This window comes from Carassius gibelio, chromosome A25 (assembly GCF_023724105.1).
Source record: "Carassius gibelio isolate Cgi1373 ecotype wild population from Czech Republic chromosome A25, carGib1.2-hapl.c, whole genome shotgun sequence".
Classification (NCBI taxonomy): domain Eukaryota; kingdom Metazoa; phylum Chordata; class Actinopteri; order Cypriniformes; family Cyprinidae; genus Carassius; species Carassius gibelio.
Genome location: NC_068395.1, coordinates 9,794,374 through 9,821,481, shown reverse-complemented (window position 1 = coordinate 9,821,481; position 27,108 = coordinate 9,794,374). Strand labels below are relative to the sequence as shown.

At 36.5% G+C, this 27,108-nt stretch overlaps 1 protein-coding gene across 1 annotated transcript; it reads right to left on the bottom strand.

Annotated features, from left to right (window-relative positions):
- On the bottom strand, positions 1-26,329 carry LOC127947344 (AT-rich interactive domain-containing protein 3B-like). Its single transcript, XM_052544417.1, has 9 exons — positions 26,033-26,329; positions 23,822-24,493; positions 13,554-13,628; positions 12,700-12,772; positions 3,707-3,890; positions 3,334-3,584; positions 2,821-3,108; positions 2,638-2,727; positions 1-1,851 (listed from the first exon to the last, which is right to left on the bottom strand). Exons 1-9 carry the CDS (start codon positions 26,066-26,068, stop codon positions 1,691-1,693), a joined length of 1,830 nt encoding a protein of 609 aa, XP_052400377.1. The 5' UTR covers positions 26,069-26,329; the 3' UTR covers positions 1-1,690.
- Between the last annotated feature and the right edge of the window lie 779 nt (positions 26,330-27,108).

Sequence of the window (27,108 nt, the reverse complement as noted above, 5' to 3'; positions counted from 1 at the left end):
TTGCATCAGATCAGACTTTAATTTCATTGTGTAAAGTTGCATATGTCCATACAGTGAGGTCATCAAAGAGGATAACAAACACATGGTCTTTGGTTTTCAGCTATGTCGTTATCTGAAGAATATAGAAATTAAAAGTGTCTGTATCCCAGCAGGTCCCAGGGTCAAGCAAATGCAGGATTTCTATTTTGTTGATGAGGCTAAATCAGCATGAGTATTTGAACAAGCCTTGATTGCTACTGGAAGTGTATTGGAAGTACTGGAAGACAGTTTTAGCGATAATCAATACTTCATGGATATGAGATACTGCATTTAACTATCTCACAATGCCGTAAAGTTGTTCTGCCTTTCAATGAGGTATTTTGCAAATTCATTACCTGAGAGAGTATTTTTTTTGCATTAAAAGACAGTACTTCTGAGGTAATTCAGTGATGTACTGCAAGCATTGAACTACATCTGAGGTAAAACCTGAGTGAGGTAGCTATTTCAGTCCCACACTGACTGACATATAACTAGTGTCATCCGTTTCAGGAGCAAGACTGAGTCTAGGTTCTGAAATTAAAATTTAATGAAGAAGAAAAAAAAAGGAAATTCCTGAGAAACTCGCTTTCCAATATGGAAAGATACGTGAGGTCTGAAGTTCGACAACTAAAAAAAAACATCCAATCTTCCTTTGATTTGAATGTTATCCTGCTTTTCCGTGACCTGGTTTGTTTTAAAGAACTCGTAGAAGAGTAGAAGAATAGTACACTAATCAAGGCCCTTATATTTACGAGCCTGTACATGATCGTCCAACGCACCGAAATGATTGACATGTGCGACACAAACCGTGCGTGTCCACATCATTTCCTTTCAACCGTACATTGTCTTGTGTCTGAGGTAGAGAAAAATCTTTCAACCAAACTGTTGCCTGTAAATATGTCTAAATAAGAACAAAAAAACGAAACCTCTCAGCTGTGTAAAATGCAGTTTCAAACTCAAAACTCTTTTCAAATCATATGAATATTTCTGTATCTAGAAGCTACAAAACAACGGAAATAGAAAACAATAAAATCAAGTAAATAATTCTTAAAAAAAGAAAAAAATAATATCTGTGACCCCTTTTTCTTACCAAACCAACTTCACAACACTTGATGGGGATTTGTAGCGTGTTTAAAAATCCATCATATTAGATAAAGAGCTACACAGCAGTATCATAATCGATCCTGAGTCTTTTAAATTCACTGCAGATGAGGTAAATTCAGCAAACATTTTTAAATAAGAGAATTAATAGACAGCAAAAAAGAGAAAAGGTGTCAACCACAACCTCACAAATGTGGCTTTGGCAGAAGGTGATTTGATCATGCCATGATTGCTTCGCAGATCTCTGTGAGTGAATGTAAGGCATGATTACACGATCACCGAAGTGTTTACACTCACGACAGCACTGAGATTAAGACAGCTGAGGTATTCTGTTGAATCAAACATCTCTAAAAACCAGTCTTCTCAGTCCTGAGAAAACATCTTGTGGAGAAGAGCAGGTGGGGTCCGTGATGAGCTTTTAACAGCTGACGAGTTTGTAGAAGTGTGTGTGTGTGTGTGTGGTCCTCCCTTCACTGGAAGGAAAACACAGCTGTGGTTTGTGCGGGAGGCAGACTGGGATTTGCTGTGTCGCCTCTGGAGACTGTAGTTTGGACTGACTTGCTGATGACAGTTAGGGTGACCCTCCTGTGGCCGGATCCACAGAGTCAGAGCCCTTTGAGGAGGACGAGGAGGAGGAAGAGGGGATACCGGGACTGAGGGTGGAGGTCTGGCCTGCGAACATGGCTGTGACAGCGGTGGGAACCGCTCCAGCCTTCTGAGCATACAAGGATCCTGTAAACGGTATTAAAAACGCATTCATTCATTTACTTCACACTGAATTATTTCTGTTTTACACACTACTGTTCAAAAGTTTGGGGTTAGTAACCTTGCTGAATAAAAGTATTAAAATGACTATAAATAAATGTTACAAAAAAACTTTAGAAACTTTTTTTTAATTATTATAATGGTTTCCACAAAAATATTAAGCAGTACATTTTTGGTTTTCAACATAAATATCAAATGTTTTCAGCAGCAAATGAGCATGTTATAATGATTTCTGAAGGATCATGCGACACTAAACACTTTTTAGCCATCACAAGAATAAATTACATTTTAAAATATATATGGAAAACTGTTATTTCAAAATAATTAAATATTTGCTTTATTTTGGTCCCAATTTTTTGAACTGTTAAAAAAAAAATAATAATAATAATAATAACAATTATTATTATTATTATTATTATTATTATTATTATTATTATCTTATTGCAATTTAATGCCAAGTTAAATAGCTAGATTAGAAAACCAGGGCAGCAAATAAACAGAAAAGAAAGGAACATTTAGGACAACCTTTCACTTAATTCCCAAAAGGTAAAATTTATTTTATTGGACTGCTTCAAATTTCAAGTGTATAATGAGCTACATAGAACTCCTTCATTAGTATTAATTTATTATAACAGTATTACAATTTAGCACTTTTATGATCTGGAACACTTGTAGGCTTATTGGATGTGGATTTAAGTTTTTTTTGGACAACATTAGATAATCCCAGACATGCACAAATACAATAATACACACCTGCGTAAATAATCCCATTGACCTCCACAGACACATTGATGCTTGCCGAGCCATTAGAAGAAATGCTGAGAGACAGGTCCTGTTTGTCCTCTGAAAAAAAAAACAAGATCCAAACGTTAATGACACTCGTCTCACTTTCTGAGTCACTGCACATGTTTTGAATAACAACGTCTCAGAACTCACCGCGGGTGCTGGTGTTGGTCATCCGCAGGCTGGCGGGGTTCACCTGGGATGCCATGGCCAGCAGGTTTTGTTGGAAAGCCTGCTGCAGTAGCCTCTGCTGCTCCTCCGCCAGACGCGCCATCTTCCTCTCGGGCCCCTCCAGCGCCGCGGCCCCCGCGCTCATGCCCGTCTCCAGCCTCTCCCTCAGCTGCTCCAGGGTGGCGGCGCGTGCCAGCTGCTGCTGATGCCCGAGAGCCAGGGCTAGAGGGAGTCGACCTGGCAACATGGAGACTGGACCGTCCTCTGGGACTGAGGAGAACAACAAAACGCTTCAAATCTTATATCGATTGAATTGTGTTTTAGTAAATGTAACTATAAGAGTGTGGCTCTCTGTCTCACCACTAGAGTGTGCAAACACACCAAAAGTCTAAAGATGATGATGCGTAATGTTTTTCGTTTGCCTAAACAAATTATTCAGGGAAATTCTCTATTGTCTTGAGCAGCAATGATTATCTCATTAAACAGGCTGCAAACCTGTGGCTTTCTTCAGGCCAGGACTGGGGGTGGCCTGCAGTCCGTTGTGTCCCGTGGCTTGCAGGTGCATCTTAGGAGGAGAGAGGAGGTGCGAGGCCGAGGCACTGGGGGAAGGGGAGAAGCGGTACAGGCTGTTGCTGTATCCTGGGCGACGGCCCTCTCTTCGGTTGCTGTCGATGGCCGCCTGCAGCTCTCCAGGGGAACTCAGACCCTTCTTCTCACACTCGTATGGGTACAGGTACTTCATATACCTGCAACAGAATATCAACTACTTCAGCTTGCTATGATACTTCATTTAAGTAAAAAAAGAAAGTACTGAAGGTAAATGAATGGGTGTAGATGTTTGTACATGGGGAAATGCAATTAATCATACTGTGTTCGCAGGGTGAAGGCGGCGCTGGTGATGGAGGTGGGCAGGTTCAGGCCTTTGGTGATCTCCCTCCAGATCTTCTTGTTTATCACCTCCACCAGACCTCCCTTCTCAGTCACCAGCTTATACAGCATGTACAGATCCAACACCTGCTTGGCCATGATGGGGATTCGATTCACAGGAGTACCTAGAGGAGACAGAACGGACAGGAACAGCGGAGTTTAAGTTTCTATTTTGTGAGATGGGAATTGATGGATTCGTCATGTTATGGGCTTTATTAATATCGCTGGTATTAAGGTGTTGACTGTGGGAAGTGATAGGCCATTCAACACAGTAACTATGCTAAATGATGGTGTGATGATAGGAACTGATAAGCTGAAATATAGAGATGCTACCAGAAGACTGTTTCTAGCATAGATGTGCATCCGTAGCGCCCACCCTCCAGTGAAAAACAGATTGAACTGATTGAGTTTTTAATCTGTGATCAATGAGCTGGTGTGGGTAGGCAAATGCAATGAAGCTCATTTGAAGGGATTCCAGCAACTAAAACTGCACATACACACACGCACATGCTCTTTAGTGCAGTTACAAGTGTGTATACAGAACAGGATGGGAGGGGCTTTTAGCCCCCATAACTCCCCCACCGCCCCATACCATACCATACTCGGTCATTTCTGGATTAAAACCAATTCATGTAAGTGTGTGTGTTTTGTGAGAAGTGGGGGTTTAAACAGTCCTGGTGACTTAAGGTCAGGATTACACCCTAATTTAGCCAATCCATTCTCATTAACATGGACTCACATGAACATAGATGGACACCTGTGCATATATATATATACACACACACACACACACACACACATTTAGATATACACACGCTACATTTTAGATTAAAAATGTTATAACATAAATATATAAAAATACATGTATAAATGAATAAATTGGATACATTTAATATATATAAAAAATATAAATAGTTGAATACATATATATATATATATATATATATATATATATATATATATATATATATATATATATATATATATAAATTATACATCATGCAAATATATATTTATTGTCATTTTTCATGTAAATATTTCCACACACACACACACACGTGTATTGTATAATTAAGAAATATAGGCATATATATATACTTTTTTTATATATCTTTTCCTATTATATAAAGACTACATATGATCAAATATTAATTAAGAAATGTATACACAATTATCTACATAATATATATATATATATATATATATATATATATATATATATATATATATATATATATATATATATATATATATATATATATATAATAAAATACAAATGATATATAAATAAAACTATAAACATAAAAAATGCTAAATATTAATATTATAATATATAAAATTTTAAATAAAAACAGTTAAAAAAAAACACTTGTTCAATGTTCTTTACACATGTATGAAATATAGTCGCTAGTTTCAAACAAACACCAAATGTGTGTTTCGTGTTTGTTCGTGTGCTTCCTCTTGAGTTATTGGGATCAGAATGTTCTGTTCTTAAACCCTTCACAGCAAACAGCTATAAAGCGTTCATTTGGTCAGTGTAATTTAGAAGCCCAGGCCTCTTAGTCAAGACCCAGCACCCCCTGGAGAGTCCGAGCAAGAGCTCCCTTTGAAAGGCAGTTATTTAATGCTGGGAATGACATTACTCATTCATCAAACAATCGCTGCTCAGATTCGAGTAAAAGGTTAGCACTAGGTCATGGAGCTGGAGATTCAGGTACAGGTCCACAGGAAATCGTGCGGAGCGATGGCGTCTAGAGAGCGACCTTGTGACATGCTCCATAGCTGCAAAACCAATTTAGCTCAAACTCAAGAATGGAAAAGTCATTGGAAGCCTTCTGCTGCTGAAGAGGCTTCATTATTGATTGATGTGAGCTGTGCTACAGCTTAATGCTGAAGCATTGCACTCCTAATTGATATCATGTTGTCTCCCTTCATACGTCTCAAGAAATAGCCAATGAGACACATCAGATGGGGTTAATGAAATAAAAGTGTGAGGTTGCAGGGATGCAAACATAAAATGCTGAACAGATCTACGAAAAGAGCAGTCAGAGCTTAACCAACTTAAATGTTCATAAAGACATACATTTATGAAACAAAAGCAGGCGGTTTCATATTTGATTCCCAAAAAAAAAAAAAAAAGGACAGAAACATTACTAGCATTGTTGCTTTAATACATTTACTAGTTGTTTAACTACTGTAAATCAATACAATGCTGTCATTTTTTGCATGTAAATGCTGATTTCATAGAAAAAGCTAAACTGTTTGCAGAAAGGAAGTGGAAGCAATTTCTAAGTAATTTACTTTTTATCACACCATCAAATTTGGTCCCCTCCCCCATTTGTTCTCTAGAAGAAAAAATAGGCCACTGAATCTGACCACTGCCCTAAATATATGAGGAAACAGCTGCCCACATTAAGAAGCCAGCATTCTGAGATGAACCAATAAGGCACCCCGAGACGCCGGGCTGGTGAAGGAAATTCCACTCTCTGACCTAAACAATGATTGCCATTCTTACTGTAATGCAGCTGTAGAAAGGAAGTGAGGGGGCTTACAGGAAGTGCATGGTCTAACATCTGACGAAAGGTTCTGGATGCTGCTGTGTGGCAAGATCTTTTGTTTTGATAACCCGAATAATGTTTCAGTATTGCCAGATCACATTTCACACCAAAGTCAAAGGATAAGTGAGAAATTGCATTTTGCAAAAAAAAAAAAAAAAATGCATATTTGTGCACCATGCATATATATATATATATATATATTTTTTATAAATATTTCAATGGTTTTATTTGATTCTCATTACACAAATTTTACTGTGAAAAAACATATTTTCTTAATAAATGCTACCATCACAAATTTATTTAACAAAAAAACATTTAATTCTTTATTTACATAGGAATTTAATGATATACATCATCTTTAAAAATTTTATTTTATTGCATTGCAGTTATTTTAGTTACTTTAGTAACGTTTTTAACAGTAAATTAAATTGTGCCACTGTTATTTTAGCATCAAGAAACTATTATAGTTATTTATATTTTGCATTTGTTTATTTTTTATAAATTTCCATGTTCTTTTTCATTTTAGTCATTTTTACGAAGTATTTTTTTATGTTTTAGCAGTTTTGTTGTTTGTCATCTTTGTTAGTTTTTTAAACTATATAGTTTATATGATTTTTATTAATTTTTAAATAAAATTTTAGTTGGAGCTATTTCAATACATCAAATTCAATTAAAATGAAAATGGGAATGTTTCTTTTGCAAATAACTGAAATAAAGCTTAATTTTCTTTTATTTCAGCTAACATTTTATGAATGAAAGCAACGGTTTTATGGTTTTAGCCAACTACAAGGATCCTGCATTGTCAATAAAATCCAGATTTTTGGGGGGATTCACCAAAACGTTCACCCACAACATCCTTGAAAACAGCAAAATCATAACAAACAGGGATTCTGAGAGTCATTTTTCATTTTCTATGGCAATAAGCACTTTCCATTCTTGTATAAAATATTCATGTTTCCTCTAACACCCATCTTCAACTCCACAACTATAAAAACACTCTGTATATGCAGCAGCCCTGGCTCCTTACTGGCAACTACTTTCAGATGGACTCGCAGAGAAAATTATTCTTTTTGTGCATTTAAAAAAATACAATATGCATTATATTATATATAGTTTGCCTATCCAATAAGCCACTGGGTCGTAATTCAGCTGGATTTAATGCTGCACAAGGAATTTGCAGTCATTCTTGATTTAGTGCATTTGATTAAGACTTCAACATGTTTACTAGATTAGGAGAGCCATGTCTCTTTACCGCTGAGACATAAAAACGAACGGATCGAGGGCTCAGTGCAAGACTGTTCCTCTGGGGGACCGTGAACATTGATGCAGAGAGAGAGGGATAAGGAAAGAGTTTTTGGGGATCTTTCTGACTCTCCTAAATAAATCTGTAGTCTGTGGTTACAAAAGGACGGAGGCGCTCGGGTGGGAAAGGAGCAGCCCATTTCAAACCCAGGATGTCATAAACATGCTTGAGGAGACTGACAAGCCTCAAGAGTGACGAGACAAATGCTCCAAACAGGACATGCCACACTTAATATGAAGTCACACAATAAAGGCTGTGCTATAGTTTGCTAACTATAGCAGACCCAGCAGCTGTTTGCCATGTCCACAATAAATTAAACTGGACGACAAATGCTCTTAGTCATAATTCTAAAATGTTCTTTGTTACCAATGAGAAGCTACAAAACATTCAAATGAACCAGTTAAATAATTTAACAAAGGAAGAGTGTTCAACATAAGTGGTAAATAGATACATTTATGAGACTATTACATTTGTATTTAGAATACTTGGCTCTGATTGGACAACTGTGACATTCTCATACATATTTGTGTAAATGCTGTATAAAATGTTTCAATATTTGGTCACTTCTTGCATCACTGCACGAAAAAAAAAAAAAAAAAAAAAAACCTTAATGCTTTTAAAATATTAAGATATTACAACATTGATATCAAAATTCTGACTGATGTTGATAAACTCATTGTCATGTTATGAATCTGTTTGTTCTTATATTTTAAACGCCATGTTAGCCTCAAGGCTGTCATGTTATAATAAAAAAATTATAAAAATTCTATAATATACTTTCTGCTCTAGTCTACGTAATTAAAAACTAGAAATGAATGCTACCAAAATTCTATACTACAACATGCAGTATAAAAACATTCTATTAATTCTGATATTTGTGCAATATTAGAAGATATATAACTTATATGGACCAATATGATTAACTGAAAATAATAGTGATAGTCTACTTACTAAACAAATAATTTTGACTGTAAGATTTGTTTGAATCGGTCACATTTTAAAAACAGCAGATACACAAAAAACATTTTGGTCGTCTAATGAACCTTTACTTGTCTTTTTTTATGATGATGATTATGATGACATCTTTATTTATACTGCTGGCCCATAGCCTAAATAATTAATGTTTTGGTTGTACAGTAATTATTTCACCATTATTTTATCGATTATCTTAATGTAAATCCAGAGCATCTACAACGTTCTTACATTGTTGTATAAAAAAGTGCATCAAAACTTAGTCAACCCTGACCTATATTCTCAGTTTTAAAACGGTGTTGGTGTAAACTTTACTAGCTGGTTTTCTGCATTCCTATAATTTAATACGGCCCTTCTCTTTCTCTGCTCATTTTGTCATCATTTCCTCTCATCAATGCAATCCCCATCCTGCTGCTGTTCAGCAGTCACTCCATTGTCTTTGCTTTTTTACTGTCTGTTATTCTTCTAATATCAAAGGTGGGGCCCTGATTTTTATGGTCTCATTAATCTTCAGAAGAGGGACAGGGGCCCCTTAATCCACCTCAGCCACCCTGTATCTGATCCCCCAGGCCCTGAGCAAGACGCCCCCCTCGCAGCCCCCAATCAACACACACACACACACACACCGAACATCCCCTCACAAAACTCCCCTGCAGCCACTGCTCCTGTCCTCCTCCCATCTTATCAAGTTTCAAGGGCTCCGATGTGGACAATACACAGGGCAGAGGCCGACTTTTATAGGTGTGTGTTTTAAATTTAGAAAGATCAAAGCTTATATATATATATACATACACACACACACACACACACACAGTGGGTTTGGCATGTTATGGAATTTTCCTGGTTTAATGCAAGTGAAGCTCAGTCAATAACAGTGGATTACCACAAAAATAATTTAAACTATTCCCTCATTTTCATAACAAAAAAAGATAACAGTGAGGCACTTACGATGGTAGTGATTAGGGGCCAACATTTGGAAGATTTAAAAGCAGGAATGTGAAACTTATAATTCTATAATTTGTCACCATTAATAATCACTTATATTGATTTAATTAAAACGTATTACACAATCAGTAACGTTGTTCTCATCATTTTACTGGACCATTTTAAGGATTACATGGTTACGTTTTACAATAGAATCAAATTAATGTTTGTGTCTTGTGGCTATACTATTTGAATAGTGAGTATTTTAACATCATTGGCCCCATTACGTCCAATGTAAGTGCTCTACTGCAACCCACAATTTTTTTATTAAAGAAAAGAAGGGACAAGTGCTTTACTTGTAACTAGGGCTGTGCAAAAAATCTAATGTGATTTTCATGCACATCTCGTCAGTAAAGCTGCTCCTGTTATTAGTATTAAATCACCAGCACGTGTTTTCAGATCAGTGTTGTCAATTCCACGGTTTTCCTGCAGAACTGGGTTACTCTAACACCGTTGCTGCGGGTTATTTTTCATATCCACGGGTTGAAGCACCCCCAATAACTGTGATGTTTAGCCCTTGGAATGTGAATATGTGCACTGGCGATTAAAAGGCCACCAAACTTATTTTGGACATCAAACACCAAGAAATGTGTCCAAAGCAAATTGAGGCACCATACTGTATGCTGTTTTTAGTGTACCAGAACATTTTTTTTTTGACACACAAGCTCCCATTTTCCATTTTTATTACTTTTTGTTTAACAGTTTGGTTTAGTAATTTATTGGACAAAATGCTAAACAAAGAAAGAAAAAGTTGCAGTCTCAAATAATACATTTATGTTTATTTCACAGATTTCATTACGTTATTCATTAATACTGATTCATTTTTTGAATAATTCTCTAATTCATTAACTAAATAAAATAAGAATATTTTTACAATTTTATTGCAGCAACTTATTTACTGGTATTTTTTTCTTCAAATTAAATTGTGCGTTATATATTGGTTTTATATTGTCCACCCTGCTCTCTACGATATTATAATTGACATCTGCCATCACAACATCTATATTGGTCGACTACTAGAATGAAACTGAAGTAGAACGAGAGATGCTAGTGAGCTAGTCACTGATAACATGACACCACAGACCATTCAGACCAACACCAGACAACCGAATCAACAAAAGAAATGTCTGGTCGCCTTTCAAAGTTGCTGATTGGGAACTGGTCGCAGTCTATACAAAACCAGCTACTCATCCCAGACGAGTCAAGTCACACGCTGAAACACTTTCAGGACTTGAATAACACCTAACTGTCACCCACAGAAGTCATTTTCACAGACTCCATCAGTCAAAAAAACATCATTAATCATGGATAAGAGGACCTCCGTGATGGACATTTGGTAAGATCACACTATTCCCCATCCCCCGCCCATGATGAAGTCTCAGCTGACAACCCCACTTACGCACACTGGTACGAGAGGTTTGATGGTAGACCAACACAAACAGCTCTCCATCTGGTTGAGTTTAAATCTGTGGTATGGGGTTAATAGCCCCATCAAGCTGTGTCACTTAGAGCTTAGTCGGATGACGGCGTCAGACCCATCTTTCTGTCACAGTATGCTAATCTGAGACCGGGGACATATGACTCCACTTAACTAAGGCACGGTGCGATTCTGAAGGTCGGAACATCATGAGTCCTCTCACATGTCACGACTGAGTTTATCTGGTATTCTCACACGATACGAATTTACTACGGTTTTACGAACTCTGACGTAAGCATTACGTTTTCGCGCCATTCATAAAAACATGGATTCTTAAATTATGGCCTGTTCTCGGTATATGTTGGATGGTTGACTTGTTTGAGGAAGGATCTTTAGTGTCTTTCGATAGATGCAAATTAGAGATTACATATTCAGAATTCTACACTTACCTCTAAATACTCTTTCTCAGTTGTTAAGGAAATCCTTCTGAATACTCCTCCATACAAGTTGATTTCCTTTTTCTAGAAAGCTCTATGCTTCTATGGTGCAGTTAGCACTTGATATCGAAGACTGACTTGGGAAAGAGAGCTGGGGGTGGTTATTCCAGAAGAGGAATGGGAGACAGTCTTGCTCCAAGCTAAAAGGCTCTCAGTTTGTAACGGCAAGAACCATTCAGCTTAGAATTTTGCATAGAATACATTTAACGCAACACTTAAAAATACAATGCAACTCATTCACCGCTCTGCCTTAAGTGTAAGTCTAATATAGGAGGTTATATTCACTGCTTATGGAACTGTGACATGATTCAGGCTCATAGATCCAGAGCTGTGGCTCAATTAAATCTTTGGTTTGGATCTGGAGCTAGATCCTTGGTCACTTCTTCTGGGTTTTTCCTGCAGGCTCTAATAAATTTGAAAGACATGTCATGGATCATTGATAAGCCTCCCTCTATCCAAGACTGGCATTCAATCATTAGGGAGATTATTCCTCTGAAACATTTGACGGTAACACTTTAGAATAAGGTTCCATTAGTTAATGTTAGTTAATGTATTAATTAACATGAACAAACAATGAATAATAAATTTATTACTGTATTTATTCATCTTCGTTAATGTTAGTTAATGAAAATACACTTATTCATTGTTAGTTCATGGTAATTCACAGTGCATTAACTAATGTTAACAAGCGCAACTTTTGATTTAAATAATGCATTAGTAAATGTTGAAATTAACATGAACTAAGACTTATAAATGCTTTAGAAGGATTGTTCTTGCTTAGTTCATGTTAACGAAAGTAGTTAACTAACATTAACTAATGGAACCTTATTCTAAAGTGTTACCCATTTGACCTGTATTATTCTTTATACAGCAGATGCTTTTAATTGTATATGTACACCATACCTTAATTGTGTTATATATATATATAGTCATCGTCTGATCGGTTAGCTTCAGAAAGAATGCCGTATCGTCTCGTGCAACCGCACATACGCGGTATGAGCTGCGACCATGCGAGCATGCGAGGTGCATGGCCTCCTTAAAGGGGCAGTCTCCACGCTAGGTGTATGTGCCCCGATTAAATCGGTCATCACCAAAGAGCGACGCTACAGTGGAATCAATCATTCCTACAGATACTAAGACAAGATGTAGGTCCCTTTGGGAGGAAATTCATGTTTGAAATAGGACTAATAGAGCCCGTCCTACCTCGTTTCTGCATGTATGCAAAGAGGTCATCGAGAAACTCCTTCCGGTTTGGGTCGTTGTCCAGTTCGTAAAGCTGACAGAAAAAAAAAAATTGTGAACAATTATTTAGTTAACCTTTGTAAAATCCTTTTGGAAACTTCATGTCAATTTCTTTGTAGACATAAAGCTACAGTTGTGAAGGTTGTTTGCTCAAAATACATAATTAAACATCAAATAAGGGCTGTCAATTTGTTTAATGTACAGTACTTGATTAAATAAGTATATAATACTGTTAATTTGTTTTACTGGAAACTTAAATATATTTATTAAATATATACAATTAAATATATTTCTAATAAAAAAACTAAATATATGTACTGTTTTCTCCAAAAATATTAAGCAAAACTATTTTCAGCATTGATAATTATCAGAAATGTTTTTTTTTTAAACCCAGATCATCATATTCAAATTATTTCTGAAGGATCATACGACTTTGAAGAATGCAGTAATGGTGCTGAGAATTCAGCTTCACATCAAAGGAATAAAGTACATTGTAAAATATATTACAATAGAAAGAAATTTGTATAAATAATTGTAATAATAATTATAATAATAAATTCACAATATTACTGTTTTTAATGTATTTTTTCCCAAACAAATGCAGCAGTGTTTAACAAAGAGACAAAGACAATCTTTCTTTAAATAGGAACTGAATACACACATTAATTGTGATGGAAAAACCTACAGCCCCAATCTATAACAAGTGTTTTCTCTACATGCTACTGTAAAGTTAAATAATTAAGCAAAACTGGGTTTGTGTGCCACTGACAAAATGTGCAATGACTAAATGTCCATTGCTTAGAAATAATGTTTACCTTGGCAAAGTCTCTAGAGGCCTCTGCTCGGCTTCTCCCACCCTCGCCTTCCTCGTTCCAACTTGAATTTCCATTCTACAGGAAAAGAGAGAAAAACAATTAGCAAAACAATGTGACAGGAGAGGGAGACATTGCGGGCCACTGTTTGAACAGACAGAAAGTGAGTTATTGGGTGTCGGGAGTCAAGATGCACAAACAGGCTTCTGTCTGCATCGCGTTCCTTGACACAAACCTTTGAACTCCAAGGGTCGGTCTTGTGTGAACAAGAAGGGGTACGGAGCTAAAAACTGGATTACAGTGGACAGAAGCTAGAAGGAAAGTACAAATGTACCATATGCAAACGTTACAAATTTCTGGCTGATTATAATTTTCATGTTATGACCAAAAACCAAAAAATTGCCAATATACAAAAATTATATTCAATCTGGTCAACCCCCCCTCCCAAAAAAAGAAAAATTAAAACACGTTAGAAAATAAAAATATATTTTTTTATATATATAAAATATATATATAAAAGTCAATATAGGCACTACACTATATACGGTATGAAAAAATGTCATTTTGAGATTTGCTAAAAATAAATATAAAATAACTTTTTTTTATGATTAATTCTAAATATACAGAAAATGAGAATTAACAATTAAATATTAAATAGCCCGATTAAAAAAAATAAAAATAATAATAATTAACTGAAATGCATCTAAAATACAGGTGATACCAATAAAACATTGGTAAGTCAGTGATGACTGATACTTAAATTGCATACAAATAAAATTATAAATACATATACTAAATATTACAATTAACGGTGTTAATTTAATGTCACTGTTAACTGTAACTTTTATCAGTGATTTTAAAGAATAACAGAGTTAGATGTTAACAAAAGTAATCTAAAGTTAAAAAGAGAAGAAATAAGCATGCAGAAATATCTAATATAAGCTGACACACATCTAATATGGAGTGATACACGTAAAATCTGTAATATCAGCCAATAACCCATGTTACAGATACATTGGTGTAGCTCTAGTGTTAAGATTGATGCAATGTTTTTAGCTCATTTGCTTGAAGGCAATCAGCTTTAGCACTGCGTCTCCCTTGTTACCCAGAGGCCCAGACCACAAAACAGTTATAAAATCTAATAGTCCCCCTGTGCACATGCCCTGTGCTTGATTACAAGTTACCCAATGTGGCTCCAGTATTCATTTACACAAAGTCTGAAAGGAAAAGGCAGAGTGGCAATAAAGCAGTTTACAGGATTCATCCACCGCCCCGCTCTTTAATATGCTAAGTGAATCACAGCTGGGTAAGAGCGCGCTCTACTGCCAGGCCCTCTTCACATTTACAGCAAAAACAAAACAGCTGGGCCCGGGAGCAGGAACCCGGCAGGGAATCAACTACGGTGGCCATCCATGCTGTGTGGCATTGTGATGTGTCAAGTGAATGGCCATCTACTGTATAACCTTGAGGGAATCGGAAAACAACAAGCACCTGTGTATTGATTTCCATTTTAAAAGGATTACGTGAAATCTCTGACTTCTACGGATTTCGCCCGGTGCACACGTCATGCCAAATGGCGTCAACACGTGATCCGAATGCAAAACATTATCCTGCATCGAAGACACTGACAAGAACTGTGCAAGCTGTTATCAGGCTTACAGGTCAGGCTTTAGCCTTACTAATCATATTAAGGGAGAACTGATTGGCCAGTAGCCAAATTAGCTGAGAAGAAGCAGATGACCATCTGGGTCACCCAAAGGAAATGAAAGCCCCTTCCCCCATATTAATTCGACAGAAACCACCACCCTAGCTGACCATGGCAAATAATTACTTGGATTGAAGGAACAAACACGTGACATTGTACAGCGTTTGTCACATCTGAATGTGGCAAATAATGACTTGGGCTAAAAGGAAGGACAAAAAACTCTATACTCTTAAAAATGAAGGTTTCAAAAGTTTTTTTTTTAAGTGATGCCATAGAAGTACTATTTTAGATCCTCAAAGAACCTCTGAATAAACAGTTCTTAAAATATTTTTTTCTTAGTTTAAAGAACACTCTAAAAATCTAAAGAACCTTTTTCCAGTATAAAGAACCTTTTGTGTGAAGAAAGTGTTCCACAGATGTTGAAGGTTCTTCACAGAACCATTGACAACAACAACAATAAAGAACCTATAATTTTAAGTGTAGCTCACTAAAAATATTATTTTAGTGAAAAACATCAGTACGGGTGGAAACCACAGAATGAGTTTACTAGATACATGATATCCTAACAAAAGGGCTCAAACAGAGATCTTCTAATGTGAATATAGTCTATCATTGAGAAACCAGAGACATTAAATCAACAGGCAGTAATGCTATAACAGGGTGGGCTTCCCAAAGTGCTATCAACACCGAGATAGAATTGTTCAACTGAGATGAAACAGTAACCTCCCCTATCAAGCAGACCTCTTTGGGTGTTAATGCAAATATACCAGCATGCTGATAGGAATGGGTAGTAATTGCATTTTGATAAGTTAGAGATCATGCTGTGTGGGACAGTTGTGTCATCAGTCCTAACCATGAGGCACTTGATTTCTTCTTAAAGCATTTTTTTTACAACAGGGTTGGGCGGTATGACTATTTAAAGATTCTGCTATACTGTAAATCTGTAGTGCAAATATATAAGGACACAAAAATATAAAATGACCGCCTTTAAATGGTACACTTTCAGTACATAGCTTTGTTGATTATAGCTTTGTTGGGAGCAATTTCATTTTGATGCGTCACATGCATTTAACATAAATATAGGTCATTAACAGTCACTAAGTAACAAAACACCAAATCATACAAATGAACTGAAAACAAAAGAAAACAGAATAAAAAGAAGAAATAAATGGTAAAAAAGACAGATACACTCAAGTTGTGTGTATATATCAAACCGATATAAAAACAAAAACTGAACCAAAAGAAAAGAACAAATTAATGAATAAATAAATAAAATGAAAAGACAAAAGGTACTCAAGGTCAAAACAAAAAACAAGACTTTAAAAAACAAAATCAAAGAAATACCCAAAACAATAATAAAGAAAAAATAACAAAAAAGATAGAGGAAAGTTCTCAAACAAAATAAATAATAATAATTAAAATCTGATAAATACATTTTAAAAAGAATACAACAAAGTTCTAAACAAAAATAAATGAATAAAACAAACAAACAGAAAAGATAGAGGTACAGAAAAAGGCACAGGCAATTCTCAGCAAAAACAAAAAAAAATACTACATACAACTACTTTAATATAGGAATATAAGATTTTTGCCATTCCGCCCATTACTATTATACAATAACCATATCACATAAAGACACACATAAATAGATCAATGGAACTTTCTCTGACTAGAACGGGAACTTGTCCAAGCGCCACACACTCATTCGATTTTCAACAACGCTGCAGCTGCTCCACAGGCGACAGCACTGAACAGCACTATGGGGGATGGCCTAGATCTTTAATCCAAATCAAATAATTGGGTCTCCACCGTCAAAAGTCACAGTTTCACTTATTCGGCTCCTTGCTGTGCCAGGAGCAATCGAGGCTGGAGAGGTGGGGGTGGGAGTAGATTGGGGACTTTTATCCCTGGGAATTTGTAATGGATCCATTAAGAGCAATTCATGGTTGTATGCCGCACAACACTAAGTGATATTTGAAGGTGTGTGGCTGTCCAGTATCCCACAATAAGATGATGTGGGAACTCCACTCTGGGAAAAAGTCTGTAAAAATGTGCAACCTGTACAACTTTATCCAAAAAAAAAAAAGAGAAAAAAGTTAAGTTTACTACAAAAGGATGCTGGTTAAAAAAAACACAAAAAAACAACAAAACTTTAGCTTTAAGCTTTAAGAAGCTTTATTATGCCTTCTTGGTTGTTATGGCCCTTTGAACAATACAAATGGCAAATAGTTAAGAAGAGCCGAAAGAGAGACAAAAGGCTCAAAGCAAGGGCCTGTAACCGCTTGCCCAAATCCTTAAACATCCTGCAAAGGCCTGAGGCAGAGTTCACATCCATTATCTTTGTCCTGACTGGGTGCTACATGAGAAAACAGATAGTCTTTCAAACAAATACACACAGGTGTGAACATCTCAGTCCACCATGGCCCTATCTCAGTATTGGAAAGTTTGGGATCCCAAAAGATCCCCTGTCCTAGGCGGCTTTTCTTCTAAATCTAAGAATTTTAAAACACCAATAATCTTTCAAGAATGAAATCTGGGCCCTTAGAGGATGCAGAGCATGATGATATTCCTGATTATGATATCCTGTTTATAATACCTTGCCAACCCAAAATAATTTTACCAAAATAATACATAAAAAATTATTGGATACACACAAGTAATAATCATAAAACAGATTAAAAAAAAAAAAAAAAAAAAAAAAAAAAAAAAAATTATATATATATATATATATATATATATATATATATATATATATATATATATATATATATATATATATATATATATATATATATATATAATAATATTATATTCTATTCTATTCTATTATATATATATATATATATATATATATATATATATATATATATATATATATACACACACATACACACACACACACACACACCTAGGAAAAAAAGAAATACGGATATAAAAAATAACTAGATTATTCATAAAACAAAATGTACTTTTAGCCAAAATAAACATGTTTTTACTGATGACACAACAACTTTACTTTCAACCCTGCTGGGTTATGTGTAAGAATGCATTTTTTTAAGCACTTGATTTCTTCCTAGGAGTGCTTGAAATTCCACATTCTAGTGACACTGATAAATAGATACTGTGTGATGATAAAGCCCTAAGCTGCTTTTGGTAAAGCGAAGGCTGCAAACATCTCCAGCGAGTCGGGACAGGTTTTGAGGGGGGTTGGGGACAAACATTCTACACTTGTTAAGAGGGAAAGGAAATGGACAGACAAATAAGAAAACACCCCTCCCTTCCCCATATACTTTTCTGGTTGATTACCATTCCCCTCTCCATTACTTGCTTCTGTTACATTCGGTGAAATGGACTAGAATTGGTCGCAAATCATAGGACGGCTGTAACAAAGACACTCCCTCTATTCTCCCTTTATGCACAGGCACCTAATGGGAATTCTCACCGTTTGAAGAAAAGAAACTCTAATTCCACTTGGAATGTTTCCTATGGGTGGGGCTGGATAAACTAGACGCAGACACCAGCCCCTCACCAACCTCACATTCTTGCCTCAGGCCTTTAAAGATTTTAACTATCAAAAGCCTCCTATTCAAGGGTTAGAGTTACCACTCGACCAGATAGTTCACACTGCGCTGAAAACGGGAAGGGTGAAATGACACCAAAACAAGGCTGTAAAACATCCATCTGACAGCTCGCAATTCTAATAAACAATGTTTTATCTTGGAATCGGCCTGCCGAGATGATGCTCTTAAGAGAAAAGACCACTGCTAATTGAATCGGCGCTGATCTATCGCACAGCTGGGCTACACTTCGAGCTGACGCCAGTGATCACATCATCACAGGACCCATGAAACTTCTCCATCAAGATGGACCACCGAGCACTGTCAAAGCTACCAGATAAAGACTGACAGACCTCGAGAGCGCATTAATTCCCGTAATACGCAAGACAAGCAAGCTACGCCATGCTAATAACGCACACCAGATGTCGTGCTAACATTTGAAGCAAACATACAAGTGTGAGGCCATCAGGTCATTGATCATTTATATGGAAAATCATTCCACTGCGACAGAAATCCCTGATATAATAAGAATTGATTGCTATGGGTTTCGTTGTATTGTTGGCGTGGGGGATGAAATGTTGTCAAGGTGACACTGACAGTTAAATAATGCAAGAGTTCGACAAGACTGTCCCTGAACCCAAGGACAAACTTCTTGTTGATCGTTCCTGAGCACTTTTGGGAGAAGGGAGAACATCAAGAGTGTGCGATCTAAAGCACTTTTGTCTTTATGTTTATACGTAAACCACTTTTGCCGTACCCGTGAAGACAACAATACAACCCAATCCATGTTAGAAACACTCCTAAAAATAAAGGTTTTCACAGCCATAGAAAAACTATTTTTGATTCTCCAAATAACCTTTTCTGAGTGTGAACATTTTAAACACCTAAATAACCTTGTTCCACTATAAAGAACTTTTCCAACAATGGAAAGATTGTACACTATTAAAAATTCTTAAGTTCTTTAAAGGCTTAAATGGTTCCATGAATAAAACTTTAACTTTTTCCACTGCACAAAAGGCTCTTTATAGTGGAAAAAGGTTCTTTAGATTAATAAAACGTGCTTCCCACTAAGAAAATAACTGTTCTCTCAAAACCAAAATTGGTTCTTCAATGGCATCATTTTGGGAAACTTTATTTTTACCAATGTATGGATGTTAAAGATTCTCTATGAAACAATCAATGCCAAAAAATAAGAAAATTTATTTTTAAACCTTGTGGCAAAAATGCAGCCAGAGGCTTCAAAGTAAGACTTGGAATGAATATTTGGCCCCTAAAATAATAAACAGGTACTTGGTTTAAAGATTTTGCTAATTGCCGCCATATATTTCTCCTGACAAATGCAGAATCAAAGTAGCGGGGGTGTTTCTATTGACCCGATGCCTTTGATATGGTCATCATAATCGCCAAATGGGAGGTTGTAACTCAAGGCACATGCGTGCCTCAACGTCAACTGAGCCTGATTAAAACTCCATTAATCACCCTATAGATTACCATGCCAAGCTCTCTAAAAAGGGCATTGTGTCAGCTACCGCTAAATACGCTAAGTTTAAAGGGCGCCAAGCTATCTGGACTGGCCATGTGTTCAATCAAAAGTTTAATGGCGGCCATTTGACCTCCTCATTGACTTGGGAGATGATTTACTGAATTCAACACTAGTAAAAGCAAAGCTCAACTTTACAAACACAGGAAGTAGAAATAATGATCATAACATCCCCAAACCAAACATCTCCATTCATAGGTCTCCCTGAAACACCTGAAAGTCCTTCCCCTTGGAGATTCTAAACAAAACTGCATGCCACAAACTTCCTTTATCTGCAAACTGCCAATTAATTCCCCCGTTCACTAAGATTATGAGTAAACACCGGCTCCAACTTTACACCCGACTACTGTGCTTTTACCAAAGGTGTTTACTGATTGACTGAGGCTTATCCATTTAAGCGTGAAAAGCTCCAAAAAGACAACCCCCAACCCTCATTTAAAAATGCCATTTGTGGCATCTGTTCTCTTTTGTGCAGTCAGTGCCATCAAACCAATCCCCCCCACCCTGCAATCTGATACGGTTACCACAGAGAGCATCATTAAATACTAAAGGACAGAAATAAAGCCGGTGGGACCACAAAAAAATAAAAAGAGGGTGGGAGTGGGATTGAAGCCCCTCAAGCTGTATCACCTTGTTTATAAAAAGAAATCTGTTTTTGCTTTTTGTGCATTAAAATTCAACCAAAAATACTAAATAAAAATCTAAATAAATAAAAAGAATCAGAATCATTTAAGTAACTATAGTGTATTCATTTAATAAAAAATGACTTCAGTCCCATGCATTGAACCTGATTATCTAAATTATTATTGCTTTTAACTACAAAGTTTTACTACCTAAAAACTTGTACAAACAGGCTTTATGTTTTTAAAGCAATTTTCTATTCTATTTGGTTTTTGTGAAATTCACCCCCCCAAAATACACTCACCATGAAGTGACTCTATAAAGCTCATTCACTAAACTCTTCCCTCTTAGTAATGAGGTAGAAGTCCAACCGTCAGCACTGAATCTCCTATTGTTACCTATACACGTGGACAAGCCTATATTTGAAAAGCAGTATATAAGCCCTCTGACCATTACCCTCTAGAAATACATATATAATGACAGGGGTGTAATGAAAACATCACAGACCTGCCGGTCAACACACAACCTTCCCAAACATCACCAGCATACTTTTACCAACTTGTGCTTGTTGCTACTGATCTACCGCAAATAAAACCGCTTTGAATGTGTTTGATGTCAGTTACCGTCAATGAAACCATGTTGGATGTTTTGCGTAAAAACACAGTAAGAACATCAAAGAAACTCGGAAGAAAATGGATGCACTGCTAAATGGCATTTTGGGGGTTATATATATATACATGTTGTGCCATTTACATATATATATATATATGTTGTATTATTCAATGCAGGTAGGGTAAATGGATTTTGATTGAAGCATGCAAATATCAAGGGCTGAAGGAAGCCATATTAGTGTGCATATGAAATTAGAGCAATCCATTTTTCCCTGATTGATCGATCACTCAAACGCAGCTGAGCAAACAAAGAGCTCAGTTCTGAGGCCACTAAAATGGATGACTGCACTGCAGGGAAATGTCTCTCTCTTCATATTAAACCCACTGAGATGGTCTTCTGAAAGACGGATTCATCCTATCGTGATTGACACGAGCGTTTTAAAAGGACAAAATGGTGTTTATGAAAACCACTTCACCCAAACTGAATACTGGCTTTCTTATCTCTTGTGAAACATAAAATGATCCTTTGACAAATGTCCAATGTCCAACTTTGGATCCCATTGACTTTGATTGTATGGACACAAAAAGCAAAAAGCAAAAAAAAAAAAAAAAAAACATCTCTCAAAATATCTTTTTATGTGTTCATACAGATTTGGAACAACCTGAGGGTGAGTAAATGATGGCAGAATTTTAATATTGGATTATCAATCCTTTTAAAAATGCTTTTTTAAAGAGTCCCACGCACAGTTGTCTAGTTTCGCCTATTTCAACTGTGGGAAATCTCCACGTGTGAACTGTCAGGGCAGCTCTCCAACAGCACGCGCCTGAAACATTCAAGCTCTTGTATTGCAACTTGACAGCGTGCCTCTCTGGTCACAGGCCAAGACAGCATTACAGCACACTGCCAAGAGCTTTTTAAGAAACACCAGCAGTAGGGGGAATGACAGAGGAAAGTGAGATGGCAGAAGAAAGAGAGAATGAAAGCGCACTCCTGTTGGGCCGCCTGCCAGAACGCCACACTTCAGGGATATCCAGGAACAAAAGACTTATGTCAGGACAGAATTCCCTAAAGACTAGGGATGAACAAACTAAGAAATTAACTGATGGAGTTGTAGGACCATGTCTGAGGGTACAGCTTGGCTCACAGCAGGAGACTATTGACAATAAGGGAAGATGAGGACAATAGCTTTCAAAAGAAGTAGAACGGAATGAAAAGAAAAAAAAAACAGAGGCCTAAAGTCTTTTGTACACATTTGGAAGAACGCAAAATCCTCTTGTGCTCAAAAAAATAAATAAATTGTATTAGATATCTTAGCATATATATATATATATATATATATATATATATATATATATATATATATTTTTTTAATTTGAAATCAGTAGAAATTAAAAGCCAGCATAACATACTATCATTATTTATAATTATATAACTTTTTTTTTTACATTATGGACATGAAAATATGAAAACACACCATAAAAAATATTAATACAATTTTTTTTTTAAATCTAGACTGAAATAAGCATAGTTAAAGGCAGTTTATAAATGCTACCATCATTTATGAACACTTAATTTAATAATATAATAGCGTTTTTTACGTTAAGGTAATGAAAATGCAAAAACAAGAAATCTTTTTGCAATATGGTAATGAGAATTAATGGGGAATAGAGCTTAATTTAAGTAAATAATATCAAAATCTCAGAAATCTTTAATAGTTGTTTAAAAACAGTTTTTTTTTTCCTTAAAGCACAATAAATCTTTGATTTCTTTTTTTTTTTTATTTTGGAGTGATCTGGACATATTTTGTGAAAATCTCCAGACTAAAATTACACTCAACAGTGCTGTATGAAGTGACTCTAGCGCTCAATCACTAAACATTTCCCTCTCATTAAAGAGGTAGAAATCCAACCCAATTCTTTTGTACACTTTAGGGAGAACACGTATTCCTGTTGCGCTCGAGAAAACTGGATTAGATGTCCTATTCAGAGCCGATAGCATTTCAGTAAGCTGAGATGAGTCTGTTTTAGTGGGTCCAGGGTTTATGAACATGTAAAGACTACAATTCATCTCATGATCTGGTACTCCTCAAATCATGCAGAGATGAATGAAAATATGCTGTTATACTGCTTTTGTAGGTCACTGGTGATAAAGTGAGAGTAAACACAAAGCCTGCGAATGCCTGACATACTAAAACCTCTTGAGATTAATGACAAGTCAGAGAAATATAGATGCAAACCTGTTTGAATGAGTCATCGAGGCTCCAATCAGCCAGTCCGTTTGGTGTGCTGAACGATTGTTGGTCAGGAAGGGAGTCTTCAGGCTCGTCTTTCACCTTAGTGGTCGGCGACAGGGGACGTTTTTTAGCAGCGGATGGCGATGCGGCATAGACAGGGAACGTATACGGAGGAACTCCGACAGACGCTTGCTGGAGCGCAAGACTTTGCTTCCTGAGGAACTCCAAGCCTTCGCTTTCCTCTTCTTCGCTACCGTCTTCCCCATCCATCATCTCATCGTCGTCGTATTCGTCCCCCTCGGACCCTCGTCCTCTGTCCATCTCATCAGTGGCATCTTCCTCATGTACTTGGTCAGAGACGGTTTTCATGGGCCCCCTGGCAGTTTGAGGCCCCTGGCCAGCTTTCAGCGCTCTGTCTCTGGAGTTCTTGTAGAAATCAGGGGTAAATGGGGTGCCCTGAGCTCTGGAGGCCATGATCGCTTGCTGTGCAGCCAGCTGCTGGGCATACAAAATATGAGCTTCCCTGAGGTGTCTCTCCTTGCGCTCCATCTCTAGTTTAGCTTGCTGTTGTCTCTGGAGCTGCTCCATAACCGCCTCCAGTTTGACTCCAGCCGCACCTCCAAAAGCTACCTGGGAAAATGCACCAGCCAGACCACTGTCCTGAGACAAGCTGGGCTGGATTGTGGATAGAGGGAAATAAGTAAATTAATTTGGTAAATATATATATATTTTTTAAGCTAATATCATTTTTTCCACTTAAAAAAACTTTTTTTTTAGGATGAAGAATGTACGACATACTATACTAAAACAACAGTTCAATATGATCAACTTTTAAAGGGCTACTTCAACGCTCAATTTTTTTTTTTATAATAATAATAATAATTGTGTCATTATTTACTTAAGTTGTTCAGAACCTGGAAAAAAAATTACTTTCTTCTGCTGAATTTGGAAAAATGTGAGTAACCAGACAATTTCCCTCATACTATAGAAGTCAATGGGGACCAGCAACACTTTAGTAACACATATTCTTTAAAATATAATATGTAGTGTTAAACAGAATAAATAAAATCATACGATTTGAAACAACTTTAAGGTGGAAAATTTCTGACCAAATTTTCGTTACGGGTAAAAATACACATACATAAACATTTGAAAATCTAAATTTCTAAAGTTACGTTTTTTTAAAACGTTCAAGCAACACAACAACTAATATGTAAACAAAACATCACACTGTTTATAAGCCACTTTAATTATTTTAAAAACCTACAGCATTTCCTTTTAAGGCATTAGGGTTCGAATTATTGACGCAATGTCAAATAATCAAACGACGTGGTCGAGAAATTCAAACTCAATTCGAATCAGATACAAATAGGACATAAATACGTGTAAACAAATAAGAACAAACGAAATGGAGAAGGAAAGTCACATGTGTTTAATTTAAATGAAAAAGAAATACGTTAAGCGTAAGCAAATCATCACAACGGACATGACTGGGTGGAATTAGAATTAATTTCGCAAGAATTTTTAATTCGCATTAACAGTATTTACATGTCCCAAAAAGATTAACGTCGCATTCCGCGGCTCGCCTGTTGACCAGAAGGCCAACCTACCTTTGACCCCCCCATTGAGACGACCAGTCGTGATAGGAGGACCGGATGTCCGGCCAAAACGGCGTGTCTCTTTACATTTTATTAAATAATTAATATTATGCAAAAACCAGTCGATTTATGCTGTTACTTTTTAACTAATTAAAGCACAGTCTGGTAAATGAGCGAAATAACAGAAGACGTTCAATTCACAGTCGAATCATGGCTGCCCAAAAGTATGGCGCTCTTCCAGAAACAATTAAGCTATTAAAAAAAAAAGAGAACGAACACACGACGCAACAAAGTATCGCGTTCTGACGGAAACAAACGGAGATGTTTTTGACTTTTCGAATCAGGCAGCACGCGAACTTTATCAACTAATAAACAGCTCAAGTTGCATCATCAGAAAAAAAATCTTGAAATCATGACGTGTACAATGTGGATTATCGCTACATATAATAGCTTGATCATTCACACGAAAGTAATTATAAATACTGACTCATTGGGTTTATATAAAAAATCTTTAATGTACATGCAATATTTTATACACTCGATGACTGCTGATTAAATATTACAGTAGCTTATCAATACATTCAACAGGGCTCTGTGCCAGCAGGACGGAACTCACCACTTGCGCTTTACTGCTACTGGAATTGTCCACCATCACTCTTTTCCTAGATAAACCACCGTGCGTGTTTTGCTCAGCGCACCGAGTCCGTGTTCATCCACCCGAACGTGTAATATCCCCTCCGATAGAACGGTAATAAACCTCTCGGTGTTTACAGAGGGGGAAAAACACTCGACACGGGGGCCAGCCAAAGGGGAAACGCCTGACCTCACCTCCCGAACTGCGCGCTGAGGGACTCCCAGAGTCCCCTCGACTTTTCCTCCTCCAGCCGGAGCCAACCTCCCCCCGCACATTAACGCACATTTAGATCCCGCCCCACTGGCTCGTGCAACAAGTAACTACGTTCTTACGTTTCCCCTTTGCAAACAGCTAAGTAAAATATTTATAGCACAAAAAACGATAGGAGTTAACATACACTTGCATGTCTGTTTAATGTATTTAATATGACACTGCCATTTATTGACTTGAAACTTTGACCACAAATTAGCCACACACACACACATATTATATATAGCTATATATATATATATATGTGTGTGTGTGTGTGTTTGTGGAATCGTACGATTAATAATTGTTAATTTTCGTTCTTCTATTAAAAAAAAACGTGTATATATATATATATATATATATATATATATATATATATATATATATTATATAATTTTTATATTCTATAGAAGAACGAAAATTAATCGCACGAGGGAAAAAAAACGTTTTACCTAAACTGTTTTTATTCATTATGCACACAAAAACTTTCAATATTTTGATTATTTAACTTTTTTGATATGGTTTAGTTTGAACGCATTCCTGCTGCGCCCTCCATTGGTTCAAAAGGGCTATGACGTTTCCTAAATAATTATAGCTGGTTTCAGGCAGAAAAACAAGAACTGTTTACCATCCACGTTGTTTTTAACGTAACGAAGGGCGCAGCGGATTTTACCTTTAATGTGCGAGACTTCCGGTGTTGGGCGCTTCCAGTTATTTTAACGGTGCAAAAACTGTCTGTTACGCTGCTAAATTTCATATTAAATTTATTGTCGTAGTAACCTAATCATAAACCCCCAGGTTTGTAGCGT